Source organism: Xenopus laevis, chromosome 3L, assembly GCF_017654675.1.
Source record: "Xenopus laevis strain J_2021 chromosome 3L, Xenopus_laevis_v10.1, whole genome shotgun sequence".
Taxonomy (NCBI): domain Eukaryota; kingdom Metazoa; phylum Chordata; class Amphibia; order Anura; family Pipidae; genus Xenopus; species Xenopus laevis.
The window spans coordinates 70482645-70508404 of NC_054375.1; the positions used below are offsets into that span (position 1 = coordinate 70482645).

Genomic DNA, 25760 nt, shown 5'->3' on the forward strand with positions numbered 1-25760 from the left:
AGGCTGGAGTGACTGGATGTCTAACATAATAGCCAGAACACTACTTCCTGCTTTTCAGCTCTTTTGGTTTACACTGACTGGTTACCCTGGTTACCAGGCAGTAACCAATCAGAGACTTGAGGGGGGCCACATGGGTCATATCTGTTGCTTTTGAATCTGAGCTGAATGCTGATGATCAATTGCAAACTCACTGAACAGATATGTACCATGTGGTCCCCCTTCAAGTTGCTGACTAGCTCAGAGGTATACAGCTGAAAAGCAGGAAGTAGTGTTCTGGCTATTATGTTAGACATCCAGTCACTCCAGCCTTTATACATTACATTTTTGGATAACTAACTATATTAGAAACATTTTTTTATTTTGCACAGGCTATCTATTTACACAGTTTTTATTTTCACACTGAACTGTTCCTTTAAGACCTGCCCCACTTAATGCTTTCCTTGACCTCAGTCTAATCCAGATTCGAGTGTATGGCAAGCACAAACTCTTCTTAGCTTCTGTCTTCCCAGTGCTGTGCATAAGCATGCTGTCCAACTGTTTTATATGTGGTTGCTCACGCGTTTCCTTCTCCTGTGGCACTGTGTGAGGGCAGGGGCTTTTAAATGGCCTCTCCTGTCCTAAACTCACAGTACAATTCTCACATGCCAGTCCTACCATTCATTGTATTCTCAGGATGGGATTCCTAAGGAAGTGACAAGGATTTTGTGTACTATTTCCTTTTATTTCATTCTCTCACCAGAGTGAAGCTTACACTTGCTCCATAAATCAGTGTTTTTGGGTGTTACTTTCTAACTTTCTACAGCAAGAAGGCCTCATGCTCATCCCATATTTGCCTCTTCTCATTTTCGGCACCCAGTGGAAGACTTCTGAGCAATGGTTGCAGCATCTGGGTATTTACCTTTCAATTAAGCCCCCTTCTCATGTAAATGCTACGTATGCAGTGGATAGAGCATTCTGGGCATATAGGGTCTCTGATTAAGTACATAGTTACGAAACGCGTCAGACCATGTGTTAGCATTTCTTCTTTTTAAACTGATGTAACCAATAAAGGATAAATTTTTAACCAACAACCTATGAGCGATCCTTTGACTTTGGAGTGCGCCGCAACGACTTGGATGTGACTAGTTGAAAACGTCTCCCTTAGCGACAGACTCGGGGCGGCAGCACCCGGGTCACCCCGTGGAGAGGGTAAGCTGATCCTTATGCATACTTATCTATGAATGTAAACAACTGTTGGAAGGAACGTGGGAAAGACTGTGTAATAAACGCAGGGCTCGGGGCAGGTGCACCCGGGCCAATTACCACCAACGGTGAGCGGATCTTAAACCGCTGTAATTTTCTTATGATACAGGGGATCAAGCGGATAGAAATTATTTATACCAATTGTAACCTCAGAATTGGTGTTGGGATATATATTTTTGACTGCTAACTGGGCATATAGGGTTGCCACCTTTGCCGGCAGCTAAACCTGAACAAAGGGGGTGGGGCAGATAGCATTGGGGGTGGAGCAGTGATGACATAAGAGGCAGGCACAATGAGGTAGGTGGCAGGGCCAGGTTATTGCACCATTTAGACGCAACTGGTTGGATTTCCATCCATGTTGTAAACCGGACAGAAGGTTTCGATGTCCATTTCAAAACCACGCTGGAGGCAATCCTTAATCTCTTATCTATATTCTGCTTGAGGAGTAAACTCAATCCTTTAATTACAGGTATGGGATCTATTATACAGAAATCCTTTATCCAGAACGCTGTAAAATACAGCAATGATCATTCAGAAAAACAATTTCTTATTTTTGATTGATTTGCTTTTTTTTGTTTTGTTTCTGTAATAAGAAAGGAATATCACTTGATAATTCATTTATTTTACTGTTCGAGTTTCACAAGGCTGAAAACCAAACAGAAACTTGACACCAGAGCAGGCCTTAGAAAACCAGAACTGTTTGGGTCAAAAACCAAACAGGTGGCAACCCTATGGGCAAATAACACTGCAGAAAGTGCACAAAAAAGAAATACAAGTAATAGCCATCCCCTCAAGTGACGCCATGTGATTAAGACAGCAGTAACAAATGCAAGAGGCTAAAGAAACGCTTTAGTTTGACCCTGTCCAGCGCCTGTACCTGTAGTCTCGCAACTACAAGTTCCAACCTATAACGGCTCGTGTAACATCACAAGTCCCGCGCACATTACCCTTCCCTCTGCCTAGAGCGGCCTGTCATTACGCTTTCCTCGAAGGCTGCAGCTTATTGGTTCCCCTAAACAGTCCCTCCTTGAGTAGATAGCTAAGATGGCGGCGAGTGTTTTTGTGCTGTGAGCCGAGTCGTTCGGAACCACAGAGCGGTGCAACTGTATTTGTTTTTGCTTTATCGCTTCAGGGTCTGACATGTGGCCTCGCTGAGGAAGACGTGGTGGTTTAGCCCAGTCCGAAGCCCTGCAGGTACTGAAGAGCGGCTACACGCGTACAGAGAGAAGGAGGCCTTAGCCGGACAGGTACCGTTCCGGAATGGTCCATAGTCGTATGTTTGCGTGCGTGAGATCATTGAGACGCTGTGTGTGTGTGAGAAGGCGGAGTTCCTGTGTGATTGTGAGAGCCTGTTAGCTAGTACTCTGTTTACTTTCGGCCTCCATTTGTTGTGCTGCCGCTTTGGGGATACTTTGTATGTAGCCACGCTCGAGACTTTCTGCCGACAATTGCACACAGACTGTAGTGTGAATCTGTGCTTGTCTACAGTTTTACTCAGGTGCTTAAGCGAGCACATCAATGAATGAAATCACTTAAAGGAAGTGTTCAGTATAAAAACTGGGTAAATAGGCTGTGCAAAATAAAAAATGTTTCTCATAAATGGAATGTATAAAGGCTGGAGTGACTGGATGTGTAACCACAAAACACTACTTCCTGCTTTGCTGCTCTCTTGGTTTCCGCAGAAATCAATCAATTGTAAACTCACTGAACAGTTCTGTCCCTAGTGGCCCCCCTTCAAGTCGCTGACTAGCTCAGAGTTAGAGAGCTGAAAAGCAAGATGTTGGATACTGACTATTATGTTAGGGTCAGGGCACACGCTCAGATTCGGGGAGATTAGTCGCCTGGTGACAAATCTCCTCTTCTTTGGGAAGACTAATCTCCCCGAACTGCCACTAGCCAGCTATTCGCCGGTAGGATGGCACTCGGAGCAATTAATTTTCCGAAGTTGGAGGAAACGTTGGCGACTTCGGATAACTAAGCGATCCGCTGCCGGGAGATTAGTCACCCTGAAAGAAAAGGAGATTTGTTGCCGGGCGACTAATCTCCCCAAATCTGAGCGTGTGCCTTGACCCTTAGACATCTGTTCACTCCAACCTTTATGCATTACACTTTTGGCTTACTATATTAGAAACTTTTTTTTATTTTGCACCACCTATTTAGCCAGTTTTTATTGTTACACTGAACTGTCCCTTTAAGGGAAATTCCACTGCACCTCAACGAGATAATTGTCTTATTATCACATTAATTAACCATTTTATTAACGGTTTGTATGAACTGCTTATAGAGTAATGTCAGCTGTTTATATTGAGATCTATTTATTGAATATGAGATTTTGAGCAATGGAGTGTCTAGTTATTGGGCCCCACAGCAAGATCGTCTGCCCTCCAGACTTGCTCAGTTTACGGAATTTATGCAAAAGCTCGTTAATTTGAAAGGAACTTATGTAACTTACATATCAAGCAGTGGCAGAACAGTGCAGCGTGACAGGGTATAAACTTAAGGCAAATTCCACTAACCCCCCCACCGTGAAGGTAAACTCCACTCGCCCTCAAATAAAAGTCTTCCTTATTAGCACGTTGTTAATTTTTACTATTTACTCTTTCTCTGACTAGATATTGGCCCTAAACTTACACAATTTACATAACATATCCAAAAAACTCAAGTGACTTTCATATCAAGGTTTGAAGTAGACTGGATTCTTAGCCACAGCTTATTCCTTTAGCGTGTCTCTGTATTTAAACAAGAGCCAAGATATGACGTCACCTTTTCACCTGTTCCTCATGCTTTTTGTCTCCCTGCCTGCCTCACTTTGCACAAGCTGTTATTTATGAGGGAGGCAAGCAGTGAGACAGGCAGCCACCTAAACCAAATCTTGGATAGAAATCGGAATGCCTCCTCCAAGAAACAGCCATAGTGTCAGTATTTTAATAACTATATTTTTTGAATGTAATAGAAACGTTTAATGAAGCCTTAATGAAAATCCACTCAAGTGAAATGATTAGTTATTGGGCCCCACAGCAAGATTATTGGGCCCCTAGAACAAGATATTTTCTTGATCATATATTGCAGTTAGTTATCAGTTCCATGGGGTCCCAATAGTTCCTGGGCCTCCAGCATTTGCATGGCCTGTTCCTTCTATATCAGTCCAAATTATATTCCTAGGTTTGGTTGTGTTCACAATCCCCTGCCGGCTCTCACTTGTATCCCTCAAGTCCACAAAATAATACCTAAAAAAGAAGCCAGCGCCACAGGCACCGGGCAAAACAAACAAATATAGGGCAATAACGTTTTGCAAATGACCCCCTTATTTCTGTGCACAGGTTTTATTGTAGCTTCACCGTGCTATGTGTAACCCCTTCTTATCCACCACCACAATTATATATAGCCTTTTAGGGAAGAGGGGTTGCTTCTTGCCTCGTGGGCCTTATAGGTGGATACTCACAAACATATGGTTCAAATAGGCGTAAAAAATCTTTGTTGTCCCAGCGCGTATCCTTTAGAACTGTGAAGTAGATGCGGCAGCGAAATAGTGTAATATTGCCTTTAATATATTTAAAAATGTAACATTAAAATTGCACTCACATGGCATTCCGCAATAATAGCATGTATAGCATATCGTCCTAGAGAGGCTTTCTCTCCACGCCTATCCACAATCGGAAATCCTGCTGCCAGAGCGCTCGTGGCTTTAGGGTCCCTTGCAGTATATCGGCGGGTCGCTCTCCTATGGCGTGCTATTCCGTGCTCCGTGCCTAAGTTACACCTCTCTTTTTCAGTAAAATCATTGGTGAGTTTGTATCATAGTAGCTGTGGTTTAAAAACAACCCCCCCCCCCCAAAAAAAACCCCCTAAAAAACACATCAGACAAGTTCAAGGTTTTGTCCCAGCACACCCTATCTAACCCGCAAGCTGAACGTTTATCAAAAATGTTAGCATTGCACACTTGCATGTGCAAGGGGGGCACCATATAAATAACTTTTACCGGTTTCTGATGGCGGCCCTGCCTGCTAGGTTATCTTGTGTTCATTTTTTCATTTTCAGTTTGCTAGATCTCTGCCCCCCCCCCCAATTATTTATTGTACTTCTTATGCGGTTGTCCCTTCTGCTGTATTTTGTTTCACTCAAGCCAAATTCATTTTGGATATAGATAAATATTTAAAAACAAGGTTTTAGGATTCTAAATACATTTCAAAGTGAGAGCAGAATGTAGTGACACCCAAAATACATTAAATACAGTTGGAAGTATGAAGATTGATTGCATATTTTAAATGTGTATTTGAAATTACAAGTCTGCAGATAAGCTCTTTATAAAATGACCTCCTTATCTTCAAACATGGCAAAGAGGTACAGATGTGGAAGGGATGGCTTTGTTTATTCAAGATCCCTGTTTTAACAAACTCTCTTGGGGAGGGTCAATACTAAATTTATAGTCATAACCATGTTCTTGCATTATTTGTTAAATGTAAAAATATAAACTTTTTTCACCCAGCTGTTAATATTAATATTACCCATCTAAGAAAAATGCTTTTACTTACCAGTTACAATTTTATTTTTAGATAATTTTGAGCAACATGAAGAACAACAGATTTATGTTGGCTGGGAGTGACAAGCAGCATAAAGATGATGATGATGGTAAGTTTTGAAATAATGCTTGTCCAGATGTGGTATCTGTTATCTGGAAACCTGTTATCCAGAAGCTTCGAATTATAGGATGGCAATCTCCCTTATTCAAATAATTCAAATTTGAATACAAATTATTTCCATTTTCTCTGTGGTAATAAAACAGTACCTTGTAATTGCTACAAAGATATAGTTAATCGTTATTGGAGGCAAAGCAGACCTATTGAGTTTATTTAATGTTTACATGATTGTTTAGTATACTTAAGGTATGAAGGTCCAAATTACAAAAATATCCATTATCTGAAAAATCCCAGGTCCCGAACATTTTGTATAACAGGTCCCATACCTGTAGTAGCATATAATGGGGCGAAGTATTAAAGAGGCATATACCCTCTTGTTTGCAATGCGTTTAACAAATAGGGCTTATCCTAAATATATTTCTTGCCAATGTTTTCATCATGAAATATGCTTTTTTTTTTTTTTTTTTTAATTTCTTGAATTTTCAAATGGTTCAAGGAACCTCTGCCATTGATTTCTACATGACCTCCAAAAGGTTTTAGCGGGAGCTTTTTGCAGCTTCGGGGCATAATGAATCTTAAAAAATGTTTTTCTATCCTAAAAATTTTAGTTTTTACTTAAACTACCCTGGAAAAACACAACTCGACCTTTGATAAATAACCCTCCTAAAATATGGATATCCATATTGCCTGCTCTCGTATACCCCTTAACTGGAAATCCCCAGGTCCCGTGTTACATGTTGGTAAAACCATAAGACTAGTACAAAATATAACAGATATTATAGTTCAGTGCTGTGAACATTTCAGGTTTTCTACAAAAAGTATATTCGACACAAGCCCTATAATCAGTGTTGCTTAACATTATTTGCATACTGGTCTTATCCACTATCCTCGGGGTTGCCATTGAGTGTATTTGCCTGGCTTTCAAAGCCCTTTGTGTAAAATTTCAAAAGGATTTTAATGAATGCAGCATCTCCATGGGTATGGTACTGTATAGTCTATAACAAAAGGAAATGGAGAAATGCAACAATAATTGGTCTACCAGAATTTACAGTATATGAATTATGAGGGTATTCACTATAAATATTACTGGCCTCTTGTTCCACAGATGATGCAAGAGAAGATTCCACCTGGTCTAGTCTTGTAGCATGTTTCACAAAAGAGCAGTGTCCAATATGTTTGAATTTTATGAGAAAAGATGTTGCATTTCCTGAAAACTGCTACCATGCATTCTGTTTCACCTGTATCTTAAAGTGGTCTGAAGTAAGTATGCAACTGCATTTCCATTGCATCTTCTTTGTCAAACTACAGACAACACACACACTTCCAATATTTAGGTTATCCAAGGGAAATTTAGTACCTTTTATATTTTCTTTTCTTCTCTGCATAGACATATCCGTGTTTAGGGAAACTACTTTCAAAGGTGCCAATACATAAAAACACAGTCTGGCAATAGTGCTGAAATCTAGCTAGCCATATAATATACAGTTGTGCATGATATGCTTAACTCTTAACTGTTTTTAGGTTACCTAGAGCATTGACGATGTACTGGTGGCATGTTAATAAGAGGGAGGAAGGAGCTTGTGGGCAAGTTGGCATCTAAACCCATAAAAATGAATTTTTGGCCATAAAACAGCTGATAGCAGGCTTTATATGCTCAGTGGTGCTCTTTGATGGTCAGAGTTTCAGCTACCCTAACTGTCCATGCACTTTCTTTACACTTCCAGTAATTTTTAACCCATAGTTGCTGGCTCAGTTGAGCTGAAGGCTTGGTATTCACAATCTAAAAATACAAATATCTCTGGGAATTACTATGAATGACCTGATATTTTATGAGAGTTTCTTTAACTGATCTTCACCTGTATGGTCATTATTTGCTTCTTTGACTAAAGAATAGAACTGCAATTATTATAACATAATGCTTTAGTTACAAAGCTTTGTGACTACAGAGGAAAAATTAATTTTTTTTTCCAGACTTCCACTTCATGCCCTGTTGACCGCAAACCATTTCAAGCTGTTATGAAAATAGATAAAGTTGTTGGATGTACTAAGGTATGTTTTTAATTTCATCTTCCTGTCATCTGAGGTTTTCAGACTTTGATTAAAGTCACTCTTTACACCCTTATACCATGCTTATAAAGCGGATGCCAGTATATATAACACATTCTATAGTCAATGTAGTATTGTCCAAAAAGAACCTTTGATGTAGAATTTTTTTTTTTTTTTTTTAAACCAAATTGGCCTTAGGGCCACAAGCGTGAAATTTGAATACAGGTATGGAACCTGTTGTCCAGAATGCTTGGGACCTGGGGTTTTCTGGACAACAGATCTTTTCGTAATTTGGATCTCCATACCTTGTCTTCTAGAAAATCATGTAAACATTAAACCAAATAGGCTGGTTTTCCAGTAAGGATTCATTATATCTTAGTTTGGATCAAGTGCAAGGTATTGTTTTATTATTACAGAGAAAAAGGAAATTTTTAAAAAATTCCGTAATTCGGTGTTTACTACAATTCCAATCCAACATATGAAGGGCTACAGATTGTCCATAACTTTGTTATAATTTAAAGGTGCCACCTCAACATTTGTTTCAGTGCCTTTCCCATCCTAGGATTGAAGATTGGGTAGCCTTCTGGTTTTTATCACAGGAACTCTGTGGAACAAGATACTTCTTAGCAACAAACTGAAGTGTAACGCTGGCCATACACAGACTGATAAAACCTGCCAATTCTGCCCCATTATGATCTAATCTTTGGCTTTGGGACCAAACAGGAGTATCTTATCCTGTATGCCCATCTTAACCTTTGTATGCTAAAATTAAACTGAAACACTTTGATCTGTCCTCTCTGCTAAAACTGATCTATACTAGACAATTTAGAAATCCATAAAATATTGTATGCATCTAGGAGTCTCCTTTCTTATTTTAAATAAACTCTTCCTTCATGCTCCTTTGAAAATCGTTCACTTTGTTTTAACTACATTAAATTGTCAATGTAGGAAATAATGATCAAATGATTTTGTCATCCTGAACTTTCACACAAATTAATTTGCCTGTTTCTTTAAAGTGGACCTGTCTTCTACCCATAAAAAGCTGCATAATTAAAGTCCATAGCAAATTTAAACATGAAACACAACATTTTTTTTTTCATTCAAAAATGGTGTTTTAATATCTGAGCTGTCAATCAAATATCTGCCCCGCCCCTATGTCTGAGGCATAGAGGCGGGGCATCCAATTACTTTCACTTTACATTCAGCACTTCCTACATGTCACTGCGCTTCTCACACCTAATTATGTAGGGCACTGGGTTCCCCATTCTGGTGTATAAGATTTTGGGGCGATACACAATGTATCTTAATAACAGTGTCCACAACATGGCTCCTGCCTGCTCGCTCTGATTGCCTTATTCCTTGTAACAAGGTGAAATTTGTATGTTCTTCGAGGGTAGAAGTATTAAACCACAAGGAAAACTAATTTCCTCTTTCCTAGAAGTGAGGCAGTTTTCATGTATACAATGGAAATGCAGACTTGTTTTATTCCTGTGCATTAAGGTCTCTTGTGTTCATAAAAAACTTTGATAAATAAAACATTCAGATCTATAAAGGCCATTTTCAGTTCTTCACTCAAAAAGAAACCTATATTCAATATACTTTTCTTTTCAGTGCAATTCTCCCTCTTCCACTCCACTCACGATAAGTACTGCCTGCACAAATCTTTAAGAACGGCTAGCAGCTGTGCTGCTTCAAAATGATCAGCACAGCTCTGAGTTCTGGATGGCAGGAAAGCAGCATCTGGGGATGTTTCATGTGTTTTTCTCACTAAAGGTGGCCATAGACGTAACAATTACGATCTTTCTTGGAAAAGATCTTTCCAAGAAAGATCGTTCGTTTCAATACACACGTGTAGAGCTGAATCGTCAGATATACAGGTAGATATACAGGTAGAAACAATAGAATTCTACCTGTATCTGATGATTCAGCACTAACAATGGGCGATGTTTGGGTCCCTTCAAAGGCACCCAATCAAAATTTTCCGTCCAGCCCGATCGACGAGCCGACCGATATCCAAGTCTTCTGCCGATAACGGTCGGCACTTTTTTCACCATACACGCAACGAATATTGCACGAAAATTTGTTTAATACGATATAATCTTTGCGTCTATGGCACCCTTAAGGCTGACCTTTGAGTGGTGCTGATTATTTTGATCAAGTAGTGCAGCCACCATCTTAAAACATATTTTATAAAGCATTTTCATGAATATCATCACTGACTAGTAGTGTCTGCCACTGAATATTCCCATAAAGAAAAAACCTGCCATTTTAAGTACTATAGTCCACCCTCTGGTACTTCTGCAGCACTGTACTCGCACACACCATGCTAGGTTTCTACGAGGTAAAGGACCTGCCTTTTTTCTTCTTTCCTGTTAGTTACAACTTGCATTTCCTATTGTTGTGAATACTTTGAAATGGGGGTCACTGGCCCTGTAAGGCTACAAATTATATTTTTTTTTTATCTTTCTATACAGACCCAATCCTATTCGTATTTGTCTCTTAATTCGTAATGTATTTGTAATTTAGACCCTAGCAACCAGATTGCTGAAACTGGAGAGCTGCTGAATAAAAAGCTAAATAACCTCAAAAACAAGTAATAGTAAATGAAAACCAGTTGCAAATTGTACCACAATATCACTCTACATCATACTTAGTTAATTTAAAGGGGAACAACTCCATTAAGTTACCAAAAACATTCACAGACTTTCAAAACACCACTCTAGTTGGAAAATGTAGTCAAATACAGCAGATTATATTGGTCATTGAATGTTTTTTCTTCCCTGTGATAAAACATCTATTGTACTGCTGTGGTGTTAATTCTGAATGGTCATAAATCACATTTCAATTTATTTCTAAATATTGTCTCCACATCTTTAAATTCCAGATCCCGGTCAAGATGAGGATAACTACAAAATCCATAGAAAGATACTGCTGTGACAGGAAACCGTGCTGTTCTATTGGTAATGCAAATGGCAAAATATATTTCAGGTACAAAACTTCATAACCTGTTTCAGCTACATTCTGCTGTGTTCGCAATTTCAATTTTTGCAATAAAGGGCCCCCTTTAGATAGATAGAGATATTATTGCAATATATGTACAGACAATCCCTGTTTTGTATAAGGGATTTTTTTAAGCTTCATGCACAAATGCCTTTAACATATTGATTATGGGCAAGTGCAGTGTTTTCAGGGATATAGTTTTTCCTAGTACACCTTAACTTAAAAACAGAGGTTTACCTATGATGAATTTATTAAGCAAGCTGATTTTATAAAAAGTAAATGTGAACATTCACAAATGCTCCATCTATAATCAAATGTTACAGTTAATATCACACCTGGCAATAGACTGGTTTTGTCACCATGATCTTTGTGTTATTTAAATTAGTCGCGCTACATGGAAATGTGGGAAGCTTTTTGTTGTAGCAAATATCTCCTCAGTACGAAGAATCCCGTTTCTTGGAGATCACATGTTCAGCATGTTTATTTACATGCTGGTTTTCCCATACATTTTGCATGGAATTTGTATTTTTGCAGCAGGATTTAAAATATACAGGAATATTTCTGAAAGTTATAATGGTTATATTTGTTTTATGAAAGACAATTTTATTTATTTTTTTTGCATCTTATGTTTTGCCTACATAGATTTTTTTTTTTTTTTTTTTTAAACATTTTCTCAGTACACATGAGGCTAACTATTCTCTATAATAAAAGCCGTTTTAAGATAATTATTTAAAATGCTCCCTGCTTTGTTTACTCAGAACTGATGCAGCCAAAGAAATTCCACTGCATAATTGTAAGGACAGCACTTGTGAGAAAAAGCGTAAGTTTATTGGGGTTTTTTTTGTACCCAGGTTCACAACTCTTACAAAAATATTCTTAACTTTTGATTAACTAAATACTAGCAACCAGACAGCAGTTGAAATTCTAAACCTGCAATGTGCAAAACATAATTGCAATTTATCTTATAGTTCTCCTGTCTATATTATTTAAAAAGTATTTTAATATGAACTACTCTATATAAATCATAGAGAAGCCGAGTGGTTGAAGATAAAGGACAGCTGATGTTGTAGATAGGGATGCACTGAATCTAGCATTCGGTCAAGACGTTTTCAGCAGGATTTGGCTGAATCCAAGGGCCTGTCACAAACAAAACATTTTTTAGCCACGTTACTTGTGCAGTTCTTTGTTTTTTTTCTCTCCCTATTTCCCTAATTTACATTTGCAAATTAAGGTTCTGATCCAGTTTTGTATTCGGCGAATCTTTCACAAAGGATTTGGCTGAATCCTAAAAAGTGCATTTGCTGCATCCCTAGTTGTAGATAGTGTATGCAAAAATATAGGATGACATGGTCAAAGGTGGTTTCACAACAAAAATGGAAATTATATGGGGCTCATTTATCAACACTGGGCAAATTTGCCCATGGGCTGTTGCTTATAGCAACCAATCAGATTGCTGCATTCATTGTTCTTCTTGCAGCTGGCTTTATAAAGCTAATCACTGATTGGTTGCTATAGGTAACAGCCCATGGGCAAATTTGCCCAATGTTAATAAATGAGCCCCACTATCTTCTCACGGTACTAACTGAGCATTTTGACTTCCCAACAATTCTCTCCTCTTATATGCCTCCTGGGTCATGGGAACATAGTAAAATTCCAGTGGCACACTGAATGCTGAAAAAGTGTAAAATGTATTCACCCCAAACACATACAGAAAAAAAAAACCTTTTTTCTGTATGTGTTTGGGGTGAATACATTTTACACTTTTTCAGCATTCAGTGTGCCACTGGAATTTTTCGATGTACCTGTATGACCCGTATGGCAGGAGTGGGTCCCCCAGTGTAGCACCTGGTAACACAAAGGGTACATGATGAGGGGTGGAAGCACTACCATTGTTCCTGGGTCATGGGAAAAAGTTATTTTTCAAAAAGCACTAGTTAATAGTTTTGTTTTGCACAAAAATCTATTTTTCAAAAGCGCACACTGTGTATTTTTTTTTTTTTTTTTTTTAACGTTACATTTTGAAATATGACATGGGGCTAGACATTTTGTCAGTTTCCCAGGTGCCCCCAGTCATGTGACTTGTGCTCTGATAACCTTCAGTCTTTACTGCTGTACTGCAAGTTGTGGAGAGGTTGCCTCCCTTCAAACCCCCCAGCAGCCGATCAATGGGAAGGTAACCAGATAACTCCTTGGTAGATATAAGAAAAGCACTCCATAGTAAAAATCCATGTCCCACTGCGACTACTTCAGTTACATCAAGTAGGAGAAAAAAAAGCAGAAAGCAGTTCCACAGTGCAGCACTGGCTCTTTCTGAAAGCACATGCCCAGGCAAAGTGACCTGAGATGGCTGCCTACACACCAATATTACTTAAAAAAAATAAAAAATAAAAAAAAAAAAATACACTACTTTGGTTAGGAATGACATTTTAAATGGTAGAGTGAATTGTTTGCAGTGTAAACTGTGTAATTTAGGAATAAAAACTACACCATAAAAATCATGACTGGATCCCTTTAACTCTTTGTATTCCCTTATATACTCGGAGCAGTTTTACCTAATTCTTGGTACAATATCATATATATCTCTGAAACAGGACACAGCTCTAGTTTTAAAAATACATGCATATTCAAGTTTAGTACTGTAGTACAATTAAATGTTAATATAAATATTAAGATTTGTGTCTTGCACTAAAGACGGCAGAATCAGTATATTTCTTTTATAAGGTGGAAGAAGTAAAAAGATTAAGTATAATGCAAAAATCTGTAGACTTCTATAAGACATTAACTTACAGTAGCTTTTTTTTTTTTTTTCAACAATTAGGGTGCATCAGTAAAGAGAAAACTGACCTGAAATTGAAGGTAAATGTTAACTTTTAATACTGATCCATGTTTAAAAAGAGTTATATGGATGATTTATTGGCTGCCTTCAGGCAATTATTTGATCAATCACACATATGGGGAGTTTTGTCGCTGCGTTAAAAAATCACTATAGCCTTGTCATTCACTTACCTTACTTAAGTAAGTAAATTGACTGACTGGGAGATCGCCAGTTACCGTGTAATTCCGCACATGTGCAGTTGTCGCAAACCAGCAAACTGCTCCAACTGCGCATGCGCAGAAATACCGATCTCCCAGTCAACTTACAGAGGATGCGGAAGATGGATGCGTGGAACTCCGCTGGAAGAATCTGCACTGAGGGGTAATTATGGAGTATGAGGAATTTCCCCGGGGGGGGCAGGTTAGCCTGGGGTCAGGAGGGAGGGCGGTCTACCTGGGGTGGTGGGTATGGGTTTTTTTGCAAAAGGGTTTCCTTCTCCTTTAAGATGCATTATGAAACCTCAATATATTTAGTAACACAAATCTGCTCAGTAATAATTAGACATGCTTAGCAATAAAAATAATTTGTTTAGTTTAAGGTGATGATATTTGCCTATAGTGGTTTTTCGCTGTGGTTGCTGTACACTTTGGATGGTGAACTGGAGGGCTCTGGGCTGAATGTGGTCCCCCAAGAGATTTTTATGGCCCCAAGCTGCTCAATATCATCCGTTTATTATAATCTTGTCCTGAAGTGAAATATTGCTTGCCTTATTTTGGATTATTAAGCTCCTGTTGAGAAGGGAGTTATGCTTCCTCTTTAATTAAAAGAATATAATGAAGTAATATGTAAAATGTTTTTTAATACAATGGCCTGTGAACACTGCAAAATGAGTGACTCGTGTTTCCTTTTAGATCAAAAGATTAAGCTGGTCCAGTGCTTGTTGCTCTGTTGGCAATCCAGACATATATTCTCCTGCTAACCCTTCTGGTACACCTAACCATGTTAGTAGTGGGTAAGTACTGTTTGAAATGAATATGGCTTTGCATTTTGTAGTCCCTAAAAGTTATTCTCTATTCTAATTTTCTTCTGCCGTCACAAAATACAAAAGTGTCCCGGATCAGTGACTGTAGCCCCAAATATAAGATCAGGGAGCATACTGAAAAATGTGTGCTAGTAGTTATGAAATAATATATTGCAAACTCTTATATAGACAGCTCTGGACAGAGAAAATTAACAAAAAATAAACATACCTATAACAATCTCCACACATAGTATAAAGACATTTGGTTTGTCTCTCAATAGAGGTGGGATAAATATATTCAGAAAAAACAACTGGCATTTCCACAATGTTTATTAATATTACAGCATTTTCACACACTAGAGAAGAGACCGGGGTTGCTAATTGATTTTAATGTTGTCTAGTACTTGGAACAATGGTACACAGGGCCAGTTTGGCCATGTTTAAAGGAGAAGAAAAGTCTAAAATTAATCTTCGAGTCCTCTGTCAAAAGAAATACATTTCTTTCCTTCTATTGTGTACACATGGGTTTCTGTATCAGACTTCCTGTTTTCATTTTAAACCTCCAGGGTTTGGGCTTGAGCATGCTCGGTTTGCTCCACTCCCCCTCCCCACCCTACTGTAATCTTGCTATGAGTGAACAGGGAGAGACACAGGCAGGAAGTGATGTTGCAACAAGCTAATATGGCAGCTGCTATCCTAAACAAACAGAGAGCTTCTAGAGCTGTTTACTCAGGTATGGTAAAGTATTCTGTAGAATAAATACAGTGTTCTAGCTTGCACTATTGTGGCTAATCTATTGGCAATAAACTTCGGTAGCTTTCCTTCTCCTTTAAGTACCATGTTTTTAACAAGCTTTTAGGATAATTCTATCGTGGCTGCTGTTTCTGGCACTCTTTGTGTCCTTCCCTCTCTGCATTACCCTGATTCTTGTAAATGAGTGATTTAAAATATTTATATAAAAAGTAGTACTATATTAGCAACTTTGATCAAATTTGTATTCTGGTGAAAAAGTTACATTATAATTAAATAAATGTAAATAAATGTTTTAACAAACGTTATTTTTATGAATTGTTTATATTTCATGAATATTAATATCACTGTATACAAGCCATATTTAAGCTATACAAACCGGTACCATGTTCTCCAGAAATTCTGTAACATTTCAGAAACATACTGTTTTATTTAAAAGCTTAAACATTTTGTTGGGCGTTCTGATGTGCCAGTAGTTATCTCGCTTCGGTCCGACACAGTGGGTTTTATGGGAAGTGGTATAAACAGATAAACTGTGCATGTAGTCATAGCCACTGGGACACACAATACAGTAAAAATAAGACTTTAAAGAAATATGTTTGGTGTAGAAATAACCGTTGGTTAAAAAAAAATGAATGATTAAAAAGCTTTTGCTTTATATTAAATTTAAGGTTAGAACTACACAAGGGCTTTTGTAGGATGTAGCACTTATTTGACTGGAATATTAATGGAAGAGGCCTGAATAGAAAAATAAGGCATACAAAGTAGCAATACAAAAAACATTTGTAGCCTTAAAGAGCATTTATTTCTTTAGATGGTGGACACCATTTGAAAGCTGGAAAGAGTCGGAAGAAGGAAATAATATAAAAAAGAAAACATGAAGGCCAATTAAAAAGTTGCTTAGAATTAGCCATTCTATAATATAAGTTACCCAATGTGTGAACCTGCCATAAACATGCAGAGTTTCCCTACAGAGTTCGCAGATGCCATATTCTCCCTTCGTGGTTCCTCTGTCACTTTGTACGCAGCTTACAGGAGCATGCGCAGTTAAAGCTGATCCCGGACGTAAGTTCAACTGCGCACGCCCTTTCAGGTGTAATGTTGTAGAACTAACACTAGAATATTTAAAGGGCACCTGTTGAGTAAAAATGTTATCCCCAACCAAAGGTGTGGGCTAATAGAGCCTGCATTTTTTTTTTTAAATGCCCCCCCGCCAGCGCCAGGCTACCCGCACCAGGAGGCGCCCTTTAAGAGAAGATTCTAAAAAAGTAATGAGAATACATAAAGCATTTAAGGAAAGAAAATTTAGTTATATGAAAATAGTAAGATTTTATTCTACTAGTCTTCACTCAACAAACTCACATTTGCCAGTTAAAACTGTAGGCCAAATATGCTGCTGTTGTGATCACTATTTAAACTTTTTGCTATATGTATCATTGCTTTTATTCCTAAAATCTACTGTATGTAAATATTGTAAAATCCAACTCCTTAATCCTAAATTAAGTCTTAAATTGTTTTCATGTGTTTGTTGAGAGAATAAGATTGGCATTTATTGTAACCTTTCTAAACTTATCCGTAAATGCTAGTGTTGATACACTTTCCTGTAAAAGTTGGGTGCCCTCTCTGATCATTGCACATCTTGGCATTGTTCTAAGCAATGTTCTCTATTTTCTATGCAGCTGCATATGCTATTTAGAAACCGTGGGCACAAAACTACCTTGGTATTGATGGGTTAATTGTTTCAGAATAAGCATACATCCCAACTATCCCGATTTTCGCAGGACAGTCCCAATTTTGACAGCTCAGCCCGCAGTCCTGGTTTCTTACTGAAATGTCCCGAGTTTCTCTGTCTCCTGCACGGACGCCAGAAAAAAGTTTAAAAACTTAAAGCAGTTTTTCACCTTTAAATTAACTTTTTAATTTGGAGTTATTTAGCTTTATATTCAGCATCTTTGCAGTTTTAGCCATGTGGTTGCTGGGGTCCAAATTACCCTAGCAACCACCTTTTTGAATAAGAGACTGAAATATTAATAGAAAAATGAGACATAAATAGTAGCAATAAAAATACATTTATAGCCTCAAAGAGCATTTATTGTTTAGATGGGGTCAGTGACCTGCACTTTAAAACTGGAAAGAGTAAGAAGTAGGAAATAATTCAAAAACTATAAAAAAACAAACAAAAATAAACTGAATAGTTGCTTAGATTTAGCAATTCTATAACAAACTAAAAGTTAACTTAAAGGTGAACCACCCCTTTAATGAAATAAGAGGCTTTTTGACAGTGAGCCCAGAATGCTTAGTACCTGCTATTTAACTATTTAATATACAATCGTAACAATTTAAGATAAACAGGTTTCTTGGGAGAATTTACACTGGCAGCTTAAAGGACAATTCACCTTCAATAGCAAAGCTGTAGTAACACTTCAATAGCAAAGCTGTAGTAACACTTCAATAGCAAAGCTGTAGTAACACTTCAATAGCAAAGCTGTAGTAACACATGTTACATGTAAATCTTGTAAAATGGACATGAAATTTAGGGGTGTGTTCACTAAGTGGCTGTGGTCAAATTTTTTTTACCACTCATAGATAGCACAGCAGAGCTTTTTAGCCCTCTCAGATTTTCAAATAAGTATTTAACTGCATGTTTATGCATTAAGTTCTTTGTATGCAGTGGCCTCAGAATTGGTGTACTTGCTAAAACAGGTTTTTTAACAGGTTTTTTAATAACCTAAAAATCTGGAAAGGTTAATTTAGGTTTACTTCTCTATGTTGCTTAGTGGCTCATACACCAGGTAGAAGCCCAATAGTGTTGTGCGGGTGTAAAAAACGTCTGCCTGACCCGCCCATCTCTGACATCACAAAGGAGGCGAGGTAGAGCACGCGCACGTCTATAATTTCAGGCTGCCAGAGACCGAAGTGGGGCATAGTAAGGACAGAGTCCAGGTGAGAAAAGAAAACGTTATGCAGGTTTTAGATCGTACCGCACATCAGTAAGGGTGGTGCAGACTAGATTAGTTGCCCAGCGACAAATCTCCTTCTGCGGGCAGCTAATCTCCCCTTACTGCCTTCCCTGCGGCTATAATACGAATCGCCGGAATGCAGCTTCGGGTGACTTGGGAAATGACACAGTGAATGAAGTGATTGTGTTAAAAAAAAGATTTAGTTCCTCACATTTTTATGCAATCTTTTTGTTCAACCCACTAAATTAAAGCTGCAAGTCTGCAGTTCAACTGCATCTGAGTTTTCATTTAAAATTCATTGTGGTAATGTACAGAACCAAAATTAGAAAAAAGTTGTCTCTGTCCAAAGATTCAAGGGCCTAACTGTTATCTGCTATAAAGCACTTTGCACACACAGCACTTTAGTTTGTACAAGCTTTTTTTTTGAGCCGTCACACAATCTAATGGAATAATGGGAATCACAGTGTGGGCTACAGACTCCTCCATTATATAGTGCTTTAAATAAAAAAGATCTCATGGCCTTTATAACAAAAAATCTGTAAAATCTATAACCCCTGTTTTTTGTTTTATTATTATAAAACTAGAAACCATTGACTGAGTGGATTTAATTTTGTTTTATGGTACGGACCAAAAAAAAACTCAAATAGTGTGAAAACAGAACTCTTAAGTGATAAAAAATTGCAATAAAAAAAACACAAGATTGACTGCATAACTCTACCCCTTTATTTTAATATATCATATACCACTGTGACAGATGCAGCCAATTCTTTTTCAAAGTTGCATAATTACTGGTGTGTGGTCAAGGGGCAAGTATCATGAAAACACCAACTTTGTCGGTATTGTTGCTTAGCTGCCAAAAGTACGCTCCAAGCAATGCCATGAAAGGCGATGAAAAGCACATGTCAGAGGATAGATAAAAGAACATTTCTAAATCACAAAATATCCGTTGAGATTAGGGTTGCCACCTTTAAAAAAAAAAAAAAAAAAAAAAAAAAAAAAATCACCGGCCAGCGGTGGGGCCGGAAAATAAAGGGGCGGTGCGTGATGCAAAAGGAGACGGGGCAGGGCCACGTGGTAGCATCACAAAATGGGCGGGGCCACTGGCCGAAGAAAATGTAAGTTTACATTGGTGGGCATGGGATTTTGTAAATGGTATTACAAATTACCAGCAGCTACATTGCCGGTAAATTTGTAATACCGGCTCTGGCAGGTGTTTTACCAGCCAGGCTGGTAGAATACCGGCCAGGTGGCAACCCTAGTTGGGATACAGTGAAATTAAAGGGGCACTCAGGCCAAACTAAAATTTGATAGAGGCCCACATAACACAGAAACCCCTAATATACTAATTACAGATACCTGTTTCTTCAAAAGGTATGAATAAATGCCATTTTCTATGCTGAAATCCAGCTGTCTGACAGTTCTTCTCTTTCTGCATCGTTTGAAATCCTGGCAGGGAAGGAGGGACTAAAACACTGTTACAAATTGTAACCACTACTCCACAGCTTACCGACAGCATGCAGGAACTACATAACCCACAATGCATTGCACTGTGATGTTCCGTTCCTTATTAAAATCACATGTGCATGGAATTTTGGGGTTTGGAGGATGCAGGCTGAGGACAGATGGCTGCTGATACAAAGTAACAGTAGTCAACCAGCTCAGCAAAGTAATCCGAACAGCAGGGACTAGGCTTAGGGAACTGTTCCAAACCATTTGTAATAAAACTAAAAATATGCAGACTTTTCATGATTTCTAAGTTGCTTGAAATTGTTTACTTTTCAAAAAGCTCAAATTATGTTTTTGTGGAGTTCCCCTTTAAGAAATTGAAAGCATATGGCACAGTTGTAAAGCTTTTAAGAACAGGTAATCCACCAAAGGCGAGTGCAAGTAAAGGAGGCCACCAAGAGGCCTATGACATCTCTGAACAAATTAAAAGCCTTAGTTGTTCCTGTTGCAAATAAAATGCCATTAATAACTTACTCACATGACCTCCTGCGTACAGTTGTCTGAATACATGTTGGATAAATCAGCCAGAACAAGGCTCTATGGTCTGAGTCCAAATGGGTTGTATATAGAATAAAAAGTAATACTGTGAAATCATGGAAGAAAATATGAAGCAGGCTGCAAAAAACACGATCCTTGGTAAAAGTTTTATCTTCTAGCTAGACAGTAACCCCAGACTTGCAATCAAAGCTACATAAGAATGGCTTAAAACTGTAGTTGCAAGCCAAATACATATTTAAGCATAAAAGCCTCACCAATTAAGTAACTCACCAAATTACATAGGTGGCCCAGGTGCTCCTGCCCCAGGCCCTCATCTCAATGTATCTCAAGGTAGCGGACAATCCGTGAATAGATGAATAAAAATGTTGGCGCGAGGCACTTATAGGTCACGCATAGATCAGACCAAAAAATAACCGATTCCATACATATGCAACTTCAAGTCAGTATTTAGCAGATGCATCAGACCAAAATATGAAGTAAAAATATGAAAATGTTCTTTATATAAGCATCTCTCGCCTAACACGTTTTCGTATCACTGGGACACTTAGTCATATTTTAAAGGCCAAACAACCAATCACAAAAAAGGGGAGGGAAAACATACAAATTGTGTTTACAATTTTTAGGGATCACGTACCCTATTATAGGTAATACACATATCAAGGAGAATTCAACCTGTGGTACCCCCCTCCCTCCTCCCCCCAGGCTAACTACCCCACCGGGGAAATGCCCCATACTTACCCCTCGTCGCAGATTCTTCCGTCTAAGTTCCACGCATCCATCTTCCACATCCTTGGAAAGCTGACTGGGAGATCGGTATTTCTGCGCATGCGCAGTTGGAGCAGTTTGCTGGTTTGCGACAACTGCACATGTGTGGAATTACACGGAAATTGACTATCTCCTGGTCAGTTTACCAAGGAAGCGGAAGATGGATGCATGGAACTTCGCTGGAAGAATCTGCGACGAGCTGTAAGTATGGAGTACGGGGCATTTCCCGGGTGGGGTAGTTAGCCTGGAGGGAGGGGGTACTGGGTTTTTTGCCCACAGGTTTAATTCTCCTTTAAGATACACAAATATAGAAAATAAAAAAAATACAAAAGATGAAAAGCATCTAAATGCATGATAAAATCAATGACGCAAATTTTTGAGAGTTTATACAAAACTTAATAAAGTTGACCATTATATTGAATAAATGTATCAATAGAAAAATATATATATAAATAGAAAAATATATAGAGAAGTGTATGAGAATGGGTATGTGTCCATATGTTGTTAAGTAATATCCCAGAATGCATATATGAAAATATATATGGATATAAAATATATAGTGGATAATGTACCACCTACTGTAATTTATAAAGATATTATGTCACTGAGGAGTTATGTGACCATATAAAAGCACGAGGCCGAAAGCCGAGTGCTTTTATACAGGTAACATAACTCCGAGGTGACTTCTAATATCTTTATAAATTCAGTAGGGGTACATAATGCATTATAATCTACATTTTGTGTGAAAGGCCGCGTGGGGAGGGGTTTGCATCCAATTCTGGCCGCCGGCATCCAAATCGGGCGCGCCGGCGTTCAATTTGAACACGGCGGCGTCAAATTCAGACGTATTGTGTTAAATTCGCCGGCCGGGACCCCCTGTTATAAACGGCGCGTTCTGCATAGGCACTATACCAGATGAAAGTGAATCTGAGAAAATCATAAATAGGGGCTGGTCTAAAACTGAACTAAGCTCTCTTAGAACCCGGGGGTGTATGCCATAAGGTCCTGTAGCCTTGATAACATTAATTTTTAATGATACATGCACCATTCATAACAGGAGCCCATTATAAGGACTTATCCTTTTTTCAAAAAAGGAAAATGTAGTATATAATATATGAGGAGACAAAACAAGTCCGGAAAATAGAATAGATATTGATACAGAATATAAAGGCAAAGATGTAAATACCTAAATTTGAATACAAAAATACATGCACCAAAATGCAGATCTAGTGGTAATAGCAAGATACGTTGAACTCTGAGTTCATGCCTTTGGTTAGTCTAGTATCAAGGGTGAATATCCAGAACACTTCACGTTTAAGTATTTTCTGTAGCATATCTCCACCTCTATATGGAGTTATGACACACTCAATCCCTTGTATTTGGAAGTAGTCCAAGTTCCCTGTACTGCAGGAAAAAAAAATCTTTAGATACATTTGCAGGTTTTTTTATTCCGAATGTCAGGTGTGTTCTCTGTTTCTTTCCGTTAGGCATCTTGAAGTTTGTCCAACGTATTCTAAGCCACATTTGGTGCATGTAATCAAATATACAACATTTTTTGTATTGCAGTTGATGTGCTGCCTTGTCTTGTAAACCTTTCTTGTAATGTTTGAAAACTTTATTTCAAACATTAAAAGAAAGGTTTACAAGACAAGGCAGTACATTGATTGCCTCATTTTATCATGCATTCAGATGCTTTTCATCTTTTGTAATTTTGTATTATCTCTAGTCGTGTATCATAATGTGCCCTTGATATGTGTATTACTTATAATAGGGTATGTGATCTCTTTAAAAATTGTAAACACAATTTGTATGTTTCCCCTCCCCTTTTTTGTGATTGGTTGTTTGGTCTTTAAATACTGACCCATGTTTGTCAACACTCAAGCCTATGACTATAAGTGTCCCAGTGACATGAATTGTGTTAGGCAAGAGATGCTTATATAAATACAATTTTCATATTTTTACTTCATATTTTGGTCTGATGCATCTACTAAATACTGACTTGAAGTTGTATATGTATGGAATCGTTTATTTTGTGAGGGTTTTTTCATTGTAATTTAAAATGCGTTGCAGAGATCTGTTTTTGCTTTGACAAGCTTTAATTCTGATTATTGCCAAAATAAACTGTTATTCCATGTTCTATGACAATAAAACATTAAAGCGTCCAAGGAAGTGAATTCATTTTTAGGCACTATAATGTTTCTGTGGTGTGTCTTTGGTAGAATTTCTTTAGATTAGCGGTTTGAACATCTCCTATAAGAATTGCACCTTAGAAAACCTTCTATACATAATAATAAAAAGGTTCCCTTATTGCAGATAAAAACCTTCTAGTAATGTGTTTAAAGTCTCACAGATCTTACATAAATTGTATATAAAGAACTCCCAATTCTCCCAAATGATTTTTACATTGTATGCTAAAACTGTCCCATAAATTCATTTGATTTAAATTCATTTTTTTTACTTTACAAATTGATAGTATTTGTAATAGAGTACTAAGAGAGGAAAAATAGACTGTTTGGGTGAAGTGACGGTTAGAAATTACAGATGGTAAGTTTTTAATATAACCACAGCTTTAACATAAGAAAGATCAGTTTTTCTTTAAAGTCTCCGTTACTACAGTGGATTTTAAATCTGTTTTTCAGGCGCTAACAAGCCAACATCAAGATCCCCTTGATGCTAATTGAAGACTTTACGTTTAAAGTTCTTTTCGGTTGTGAGGAGATCCTCAAGCAGTTTGGAAGATATCACAGGCCTTAAATTTGATGCAGATTTTTGTAGCCTTTCCCCTTTCAGATTCATTAAGAAAGATGCATACTTTAAACTGCTTTGAACATTTCAGGATCATTTGTCTGATGCCCTTGAATCAAAACCTTGTAAAATGACAGTTAAAGGGGATCTATTGCAAAAATAAATCTATGAGATTAATCCCATGGTAATAACAAGGTTTCTAAATATAATATATTCGTGCAGAAGTCCGAGTCAGATTTTGAACCATCCGGTACATTGGTGTGTATTGCTTTTGCCCAGCAATCTATTAGAGCTAACTATTTCAAAATAACAGACTCCGCCCTAAGGCTGCTTATAGAGACATTGCTGAGAGAGGGCTAGTAAAACATAATTAAAGGTGAACTATAGTGAAAATTCAATGTACGGTAAGCTTCATTACACTGAAATAAGAAACTTTCTGAATACAGTCAATAAAAATGCCCTTTCCCCTTCATTTCCCTAATTAACATATGCAAATTAGGGTTCAGAGGCCGAATCTTTAACAAAGGATTCCGAATTCAACCGAAACATAATAGTGGTTTCAGTGCATCCCTACTCACTGTCACTTGGGGCAGGTCGGCCTAGCTTAGTCAGAAAAAGTTGCACTTTCACAAATAAACCAGCAAAGGTTTGCCCTGCTGCACTTTACCTCTCCATCACTGAGCACCGGGCTTCTCGAGTTAAACATGATATTCAGTGCAAACCTATTTTCAGGTATTGTTTGCCGATCCATGAGGAATTTTCATTCAGCTGACAAAATACAGCGTGCTCTAATTTGTAGGGATGCACAGATTCCACTATTTTGGATGTGGATTCGTTGCATCCCTAGTAATTTGTGGCTAAAACTGCTGTATTTCCTAAAAGGACTTAAATGCAATTGAGCTTAAAGGAGACATGTAGGATAAGTAAAAATAAAATCCTAATCTTGTAATGAATAATGTATGGCGCTTGTTTTGCTCTTGGTTAAAAATGTAAATCTTCAAAAATTGACCCTTTTAATGGAGCTCCTATAGATCTGCTAAGGTCTCTGTATGTGTCAAATGAGGGTTAGATTGTGCCATTAGCACAGTACGAGGGGGATAGCCAATGACAGCCCTGCAGTCACACAAGCAAGGACAGTCTTCAGTTCCCTATCAGATCAGCCTAGCTGCTGATTGGTTTCTATCCTACAGTGCAGTGTGCTGCTGGCTCCCCTGTACAGCCAGGGAAAGGAGGTGGCAGAAAGTGGAATTAGTAGGTTTTGCAGAAACCAGCCAGAAACACTACTTTTTTGAAGACTTCTATATTTAAGAGTATAATTCACTGGCAAATTTTTGTTTTTCACAGTGTCTCCTTTAATGAGACATTCCGCCATGATATGACAATCGCTTATGCAGATACTATTCAAAACAGAAGACATTTTTCTCGCTAGGGATTCCAGACGGAGTATTCAACCATAATATTGGTAACTTCATTATTTGCACTGTAATTAATTACACATACATAACCATAAAATTGTGGTTGGCCAGCCTATACTAAAATAGCAATATACTATTCACAATTCTGTTCCTTTTTGTGATTTCTTTCGTCTCCTCACTCATAATTCTCTAAATTGCCTTTCAAATGTTACACAAGGAGGATTGCACAGCTATGACTTCTATATTATTGAACACTACATTTTTTTTTATTTATATATAGATACATTTTTTTACATCCCCGATAAACTTGATTTATTATCATTGTTGTTAATGATAGTTGAAAATTATAAAATCTGTTAA

The 25760-nt window shown here is 37.8% G+C and overlaps 1 protein-coding gene across 3 annotated transcripts in view; it reads left to right on the forward strand.

Moving 5' to 3' along the window:
- The first annotated feature begins 1552 nt into the window (after positions 1 to 1552).
- scaf11.L (SR-related CTD-associated factor 11 L homeolog) overlaps positions 1553 to 25760 on the forward strand; it is a 40064-nt gene continuing 15856 nt past the window's right edge. For 2 of the 3 annotated variants that reach the window (XM_018252517.2, XM_018252519.2), the window contains exons 1-8: positions 2066 to 2489; positions 5796 to 5871; positions 6985 to 7139; positions 7851 to 7928; positions 10810 to 10913; positions 11684 to 11745; positions 13744 to 13781; positions 14652 to 14752. In XM_018252517.2, the coding sequence (XP_018108006.1) occupies positions 5811 to 5871; positions 6985 to 7139; positions 7851 to 7928; positions 10810 to 10913; positions 11684 to 11745; positions 13744 to 13781; positions 14652 to 14752 (599 nt within the window). In that variant the 5' untranslated portion in view covers positions 2066 to 2489; positions 5796 to 5810. Of the gene's footprint in view, positions 1712 to 2065; positions 2490 to 5795; positions 5872 to 6984; positions 7140 to 7850; positions 7929 to 10809; positions 10914 to 11683; positions 11746 to 13743; positions 13782 to 14651; positions 14753 to 25760 lie in introns of those variants that run through there. The other variant, XM_018252518.2, reaches the window with a different exon arrangement.